Consider the following 8,659-nt stretch of genomic DNA (forward strand, 5'->3'; position numbering starts at 1 on the left):
CTCAGAATTTAAGAAGTAAATCTTAAGAAATTACTTAAAATGTTGACCAAGTGAAAAACACAATAATAGTAATATTACATTTAATATTAAAATACTTTATGGTAGAGTTGCAGGATTATGACAAAAATCATAATTGGAAATGAATTATTTGAAAGATACATTCGATTCCAAGGGTTAAGGCCTAGTCCTGGTTTAAGCTAATCTCTGTCCGGTAAACCACACCTTAATGATTTTAATATAGTCAGTCATGAACTAAAGTGGGCCGATCTAAAGCATGAAACTCCAGGGCTGAAATGAGTCCCACTCCGGCCCTGCTGCAGAGATGGATTTTCAGAGCGCTCGACTCGCATGATGCTGCTACCCAGGGTTCGAGTCCCGCTCAAAGCGTCTTTGAGCTGTTAACATTAGATTTTCACAATAAATGTATTATGGAGAAAGTAAAATGTTAGCTAATACTATAGCTTATTATGTGTTTCATGACATATTACCTTATGAGTATGAATTTCCTAAATAAACTAATCTTTGTGAAGTAATGAACTAATCTTTCATGTCAGGTTTGTAATCATTAAACATACAATGTGAATTTTTTGAATGTTACATATTGTGTTTAAATTGTATTGTGTTTGTATTAATAATTTGGTGTAGCCTACTCCTGCCCAGGGACAGTAGCAAATAAAAAAGTAAATAAATAAAAAGTAAACAGAAAAATACACAATACATCATGTGTCACATTTAAAACAATCAAATGTACTTATGAAACATCTACATTTTGAGACTAAAGACTACTGTGAGGTTATCATAACTTTAAGATGTTATTTATTTAGTTTCTTTTTTGAGAATTTGAATTCTATATTATTACACCGCTCTCTAAAATGCTTGATTCTGATTGGCCAATCACAACATTCCAAGATTCCTTCTTTTCAGATAACTACTCAACTAATAACACACGGCTGCAAATCATTTTAACAGGTAGGCTACAGTTTAATACTACACAAAAATGTAATATAAATATGTATTCTAACAAATTGCATAAATGACATTATATTTACAAATGATTAAACCAGTGTGTTCGTGACGTTTGAACTTTAGTCTCATCTTAAAACTGAAAGTAAACGTGTTTGTCACACGGAAGGTCTACATTCGTTAAAAATGAGCATGTTAAATATTCCTTGTCAACATATAATGTTCCTTAGATTATTTATGAATTAAATCACCGTATAATAAGCGCGATTTTGTAAAGGCAGCACGCAGCAGGTTGTTAGATAACTGCCTACCTTGCAACGCCTGATCAGTTTACCCGAATGCTGCAAATCATTTTGACAGGTGCAGTTTAATATTAAACAAAAATAAATATAAATATGTATTTTAATATGATATGAAATTATATTTGCAAATGATTAAACCGAAAAGTGTGTTCGTGATATTTGAACTTCTTGTCTTTAAAACCCAAAACTAAACGTGTTTTCCTCGTGGAAAGTCTGGATTCTTTAAAAATGAATGTTCCTTACCTTACATATGAGGTAAATAGCTGTGAAATTAGCAGGATAATATACAGGATAATGTAGGCTACGTTTCGCGTCGGGTCTTAATCACAGTGTCGGATTTATTTCTGCGATATACATTGTTACATAACAAATCATAACCTAAATGAGATATGGATGTTTAATAACTGCTTTAATACTGGATACCCTAATAATAAAATTTGGCAAAGACAGTCGTTGTAAATGGACATCAATTACATGAAACCATTAGAAGCATTACATTTTAGCACAAACATCAGAGAGACAGCAGGGAATAAGAATTAATGACTATAAATAATAAGAATTATTTTACTAACTGTAAAAATGAAAGTCAATAGAGGCTATTGCTAGCCAAAAAAGTCCATATTATATTGTTTGCTGGATCATTGTGCATACTTCATCCACTTTTTGTTGTGTGGTAATGATGTTGAGCATTTGGTCAGAATAGCAGGGTCTGCTATTGTCATATTGATCTTGAGATGCAGGCTGTGATTGCCACAGATCTTCATCACCTAGCAGTGGTCATCATTTGGTGGACCGTACAAGGTTGAGCATCAGGCCCAACCACAGATGGGTCTGTTGGTCATGAGTAAAGGATAAGACATGGAGACAAAACAAGTTTATATAAGCGTAGAGTTTGCTTACATATCCTAAACATGATTTGACAGAAGTTAAGTATGATTCTGGTCGAGCTACTTGTTTTGTCAGTAAATTACGTGAATGCTTGGTGAAAGATTTACCAAGAGATCTCTCTTACCAGTGAATGTGTCACTAAATGCACATAAACCACTGTTACACCGTGTCTAGACTCAACATGACTCCAGGGATGGGCAATTTGCCTGGCCATACTGAGCGCAAAAAAAGAGGCGTTGCACGTCACCATCAATCACCATCAATATTGTTTGAATTTTGTTCAGTTTTCTGCTCTCGCACTGCTGCTGAGGAGCACACACACATACAGCGAGAATAGAGAACCAATACAAGTACCCAATACAAAGATCCATTTCAGTAGAAATGGGTTTTTCAGTAAGAGATTGTTCTAAATAAAACCTTTATCATTATTTAAGAACCTTTCAAGAACCATATGTTAAAACCATTTTTTTAAAGGGTACCTCAGTAAGCCTTTGGTTTGAAACTCAATTTATCACATAATACAACTTCAAATTAACAAAAACTTTAAATATATTTGAATAAGTACACCGCATAAAACTTTCTATTCAAAGAATGAATACAAATATCTAACCATTTATTCATAGGTGTCCTTGTGCACTTTTTGAAACAGTTTGAGTTGTTCTTTGCAGGGCAAGGCCTTTTCACTGCAAACTCATCTTTGTGTGCACACTTCTGTGCTTAATTTATGTGAAAACAGTGGTTTGTAATAAACAGGACCACTTCCCAACCTCTTTGGACAGAGATGGCTAGCCCCAGTCTCGATTACCCGAATGGATATGAATTGTCCAGGTGAGACCTTATCTTATAGAAATTGTTATTACTCACGATTGTTCTGCTTCACTTGTAATATATTTTTCTTTTTCTGCTCAAGTTTGTATGGACCAGTTACTGATGAACCAAACACCACTCCCTTATACGACTATGATGACTACTACAGTGTAGATCTTGATCCATCTGTGTTAACCTGTGATTATGGAGGTCATGCATCCAACATCCTGCCTGTGTTATACTCTATGTTCTTTGTGTTGGGCCTGCTGGGTAATCTGCTGGTGTTATGGGTGATCTTAATATGTGAAAAGCTGAGAAGCATGACTGATATCTGTCTCCTGAACCTGGCTTTAGCTGATCTCCTGCTGGTCTCCTCTCTCCCGTTCCTGGCTCACTATGCCAGAGATCAGTGGGTCTTTGGAGGCCCCATGTGCACCATAGTTTTTGGCGTCTATCACATTGGATTCTACAGTGGGATTTTCTTTGTTGTAATGATGAGTGTTGACAGATATTTAGCTGTGGTTCATTCTGTGAACGCTTTTAAAGTTAGAACAAAGATATATGGGATTATAGCCAGTGTGGTCATCTGGATCATTGCTGTTGCAGCATCTTTTCCTGAGCTTATGTACCTTGAAATCAGTACACACAATAATAAAACATACTGTCAGTCTTATCCAACAGATGAGCACAACTCTTACCATTATGGAAAGACTGTTGGTATTATTAAAATGAATGTTTTAGGATTAATTATTCCACTGTGTGTAATTGGATTTTGTTACTCAATGATTCTTCACAGACTCTTAACAGTTCGCTCTTTCAGGAAACAGGAAATGAAACTTGTCGTTGTAGTGATGGTTGTCTTCCTCTGCTGTTGGGCTCCATATAATATTGCAGCTTTTGTGAAAGCATTGGAGATAAATGAATTCATAATGACATCCTGTGAAAAAAGTAAAGCAATCACTCTTAGTCTTCAGATCACAGAAGCTCTGGCTTACTCACACAGCTGCTTGAATCCCGTTCTCTATGTGTTTGTAGAAGAGAAATTTAGGAAACACCTTTACAAACTCCTGAACAAAACACCCATCAGCAGATTACAGTTCATGAAGAGATACCTTACACAGGCTACAGGATCAGTTTATTCACAGACTGCCAGTGTGGATGACAGGCTTACTACAGCAGTGTGATTGAAATAAATCCCCAAATACCATCAAAAAGGCACTTGCTTGATAGTTGGGAGGAGTTTAAATGAAATTTTACATTCCTTTTTTGATTTATTTTACTGTGGCATCCAGTAAGTGAATGTTTATTGTTCTGGTCAGAATAGGATGTAAATAGCTGGTTAGAGTACTTAGTTGTGTAATTGCCTTCAATATGTATTGTATGGCTTTCTATAAAAATGCTAGAAATATGATCTCAACCATGATTAAACTGTATGATATGTGTTTAAAGCCTTAAATAACTTCTCCTTTTAGTCTTTTTCAGTGTTTATGCTCAATAATAATGAATGATTAAGAGATTGTTTCAGTCCAAAGTCACAATGACAGATGGGATTTCAAGAATTGTTTGCAATAAAAAAATAATAATAATAAATTACAAGCTAAAATTGCATCATTGGACAATAGGTTACAAAAAGTATGCTCTTTTTTTAAACCATGGTTCGGGACCCACTTGTAGGTCTCACACATTCTCACATATTTCCCTCTTTTATTTAAAAAATATGTTGTTGGGTCCTGGGACAGATTATACTGTACCTATTTTGGGTGGGTCGCAAAATAAAAAGTTTGGAAACCAGTGCTCTATAGTACTTGAGGTAATCTTTATAACACCAAGTAGATCCAAATAACTAATCAACAAGTTTCATAGATTATTTAACTTAGTAAATCTAGAAGGAGTTTAGGAGCATTGTTTCTCGTGAGGATGTCTGTTAAAATGTCTTTGGATGAAGATTAATTAAATTATAATTCAGGTTAATTTACAACATCTTTGGTAAGTAAAGTAATATAAAAAATTTAGATTTTTTTTCAATATTTGGTCCAAGTTGGTCTTCTCACAATCTAGTTTAACATTTTTTCTGCATCTCACATGTTTTTTAACAAAACATTTCCAAATGCTGGGTTGTTGTTGCAGCCATCGGTTAAAATAACAATTTTTATGTAATTGCCTGTTAACCTAATGCATGTCAGTGCATGTAATCTTATTTAAGTCATACTACCAGAACAGAAAATAGTATTGTAGTCTTGAAATCCTTTACACAAGTTCACTCTCAGAAACTGAAATGAAAATGTCCTTTTATAAATGAATGTAATTTGTATTATATTCTGCAATGTGCATGAACTTTGATCCAACACTGCCACCAACTGTTATAAGAGGCAAATTACAACGAATAATAAACTCATCAAAACTATAAAATAACACAAATATCACAATGGGATTAATTTTTAAAATATTAATCTAAATTGTAGCATCTTCAGTGTAGTCACTTTTTGTCTAAAATTTCCAGTAATGTTGTCTTTTGATATAGCAGCTTCTGTCTCTAAGATGTTTTATAAACAGTATTGAAGGAGTCTATCACATCTATTCTGGGCTCTTCCTTTCTTTTTTTCTTTATCATTCAGCCTGAAATTTACTTTGTTTTGTACTAAATATGTCATAACAATTATATTTTTCCACATTCAGATCAAAATGTTTTTCAAGATAATAATAAACACTGCAGTCAAGTGACCTAAAACCATTCAATGGTTGTGTGTAAGTTCATGTCCTTTAAGCTAATGTGACTGTCAATTTTACTTGTATATAATACAAATAAAATAGTAAATTGATGATAATTTATGTTGTGTTGGTCTAATTTGGGTGACACTAGTTAGTGGTATAAAAATTACACACACTTTAGCATCTTAACTTTATGTGACACATGCACACACATGAATAGGCTCATTGACTGCATGAGAAAACAGTTACTTATTATGTGGTGCATGTCATGCACATATTGGTTCGCAGAATTCAGGCCCCCTTTTATTCGACCCATTCTCACTGTTATATAGTCTTATTGTGAAATGATACAGTAAGTTATAAATATCTAGAAAACAGAGAACAAGTGTACAGAAACTATGTCTGTTTTATTATTGAGTCTCTAACGTCTTTTTCTAAGGCATGTTTATAAAAGATGCTTAAATGAACTAAGACCTAGTTCTGGCTTTAGCCTTGTGTGTGAAACCAGGCCATTAAATTTACTTAAATTTATTTTAAGTTTTACTACCTAAAGACTTGCTAAATGTAGAAGCAATGTTGAAAGTTAAATGAAAGAGAGCGCTTAATATAGTCCTTAAAGCAACACTAAAGACTTATTGCTCTTTGCTCCCCCTACAGGTTAGAAGCGTAATTGTTCATTAGCACTGTCGTAAATACTTCAGCATAGCTGGCTCTGATTGGATTGTAGGTCTGCCGTAAAGCAAGTTTTTGTAGTTTTCACTCGAACTACAGGACCACTACCCGACGGTTGAAAACTTCTTTAGTGCGGTTTTGGCCGATAGAGGGCTGCAAAGCGAATGTGAAAGTGCCATTCACCCTGTTTTGAGTGGATGAACCACTGAAACCTTTTTGGAAACGTTATTTTAAGGTAAAAAAACCTCTTTGGTGTTGCTTTAAAGGGACACAAGGCAGCATTTTTATGTTAATAAATCATCTTCGTAAGTCGGTATATGGTTAAATGACTCATTACATGACGAATGAAGACTCTCTCGCCCGCCCCTACCGTCTGTAGGAAGAATACCCCACTTGCAAGTTCGCTGTATCCGACCCGGTGTCCTTCAGTCTCGTATAGTCTTAGATATAGAACGCATTTACTCCCAGACACTAGGGGGAGCCAGTAGAGAAATAATACTCAGACTTGCCTTGTGTGCCTTTAAAGGTCATGTTTTTCCTGATCCCATTTTGCAAAATGAAAGTTCACTGCCAGGCGATATATTTTCTTTAACAGAATTCCTCATTCAAAGCCTACAGCGAATGGCCAGTTTGGTCCACAGCCACTTCTCTATTGAATGACGTCAATAAAACAGTTTTTGACTAAACTCCGCCCACAGGAAAACATCAGTCGCCAGCTAAGCTCAAACGGCTCTGCTAAGTTGCTGTCGAATCACAACACACTAAACTACACAATCAGAACTCAATACATATTTCTGTAAATTGTGTGAAAAATGATAGTTTTTTTTACATGAGAAACATGAAAACATGTTATATTGTGCACTGTAAACACAATCAAAGCTTAAAAAACACAGAAAACCGAACCTTTAATATAGTTTTCAAAAGTCCTATAGTTAATCCTGTGCGCTGTGCATTATTTGTAGTCAATGATAAATTCGTTTCCTGATATGAATCATATTCTTATCTTATGCGATGTGTTTATGCAGATGTGAAACTAGTTTTGTTCCCCTTTCCCTTTCTAATTTAATTCTGGTGTCATAAACCACTTTTTTTTAGAAAATAGATCTCACATGGTGCAGTCTGTCACCTCCATGTCCCTTTTGGGTTTAGAGCTCCATTTATCACTTTATAACTTCAAATAATAAACAAACTTTAAACATTTGAATTAGTACACCACGTGTCACTTTTTTATCAAAGAATGAATACGAAGATCTAACCTTTGATTCATTGGTGTGTCAGGATTAGGGCTGTGTATCGCCAACAATTCCCCGATACGATACGTATCCCGATACAAGGGTCCCGATACGATGCGCATCACGATACAAGACTATTTTGAATTACATTTTTGTTCAGAATTTAGTAACATTATTGTTATTATTTTTGTTATTATTTGTTTATTGTACATTGAATAAGCAGTGTTGACTTGTAACAGTTGTTTTTGCCATTCATTTATTAGCTATTAGAAATATTTAAAATCCCAGAGTTAGTACTTAACTTATGTTTTTTTAAAGCAGTTTTACAAAATGGTGCCTTACTATTGTCTCTCATTATTCTACATCTATGAATATATCTATAAACATGCAGTCAGACTTAATACTATTTAATAGAAATCAGATTATTAATGTGACAGTTATAGTTTGAAGTAGCTCTGTATCTCTTCTCTAGACGTACACTTTTCACATGCAAATCTTTGTCGTGTTTCTTCTCAAATGCGTTAGTACTGTTTTATAAGAGCATGGCTAATAAAGCCCTTTGCAGTAGTATAGGCTAAGATATCTGCGCTTTCATACTGAACTCATTGACTTTAATGCGGGCACGAGAGAGAGAGAGCGCGCGAGTACGCGGCTCACTATGCAGACACGTGCGCCAGCGAGACAGACACGCAAAGTGAAAGTATATCCCGCCACCTTTAACTCTATGTTCTCTGCGAGACACATGCGTCCTTTCCATATGGATCACGGATCAACAGCAATTCGTCACGTTACTTTCAAAAGTACATTCGAATCGATACGGAAGGTGCTGTATCGATGCGCGCATCGTCAGGCGTCCATGACGATGTATCGTCGTATCGATATTTTGAACACAGCACTAGTCAGGATCAGTAGGACAGAACAGGCACAGACAGAAACATAAGACTTTTTATTAAACAAAAACCCGCGAGAAAGCAAACAACAAAACTTTGCAAACAGACTAGGCTAGCAGGTTTTACAGGGGGGTTATGAGATGCAGGCTTGGCTTTTAATTCTTAGAGGTTCTGATGGTTTGTGCAGAAGTAAAGC

At 35.2% G+C, this 8,659-nt stretch overlaps 1 protein-coding gene across 2 annotated transcripts; it reads left to right on the plus strand.

Annotated features, from left to right (window-relative positions):
- The first annotated feature begins 895 nt into the window (after positions 1–895).
- On the plus strand, positions 896–5,724 carry LOC135728149 (C-C chemokine receptor type 5-like). Of its 2 annotated transcripts, none has more exons than XM_065246272.2 (3): positions 896–969; positions 2,822–2,981; positions 3,064–5,724. In XM_065246272.2, exons 2-3 carry the CDS (start codon positions 2,935–2,937, stop codon positions 4,142–4,144), a joined length of 1,128 nt encoding a protein of 375 aa, XP_065102344.2. In that variant the 5' UTR covers positions 896–969; positions 2,822–2,934; the 3' UTR covers positions 4,145–5,724. The 2 variants fall into 2 exon arrangements, with proteins under 2 accessions (XP_065102344.2, XP_073667828.1); XM_073811727.1 differs by having other exon boundaries at positions 2,907–2,981.
- The last annotated feature ends 2,935 nt before the right edge of the window (positions 5,725–8,659 follow it).

This window comes from Paramisgurnus dabryanus, chromosome 13, assembly GCF_030506205.2.
Source record: "Paramisgurnus dabryanus chromosome 13, PD_genome_1.1, whole genome shotgun sequence".
In the NCBI taxonomy this organism is placed as follows: domain Eukaryota; kingdom Metazoa; phylum Chordata; class Actinopteri; order Cypriniformes; family Cobitidae; genus Paramisgurnus; species Paramisgurnus dabryanus.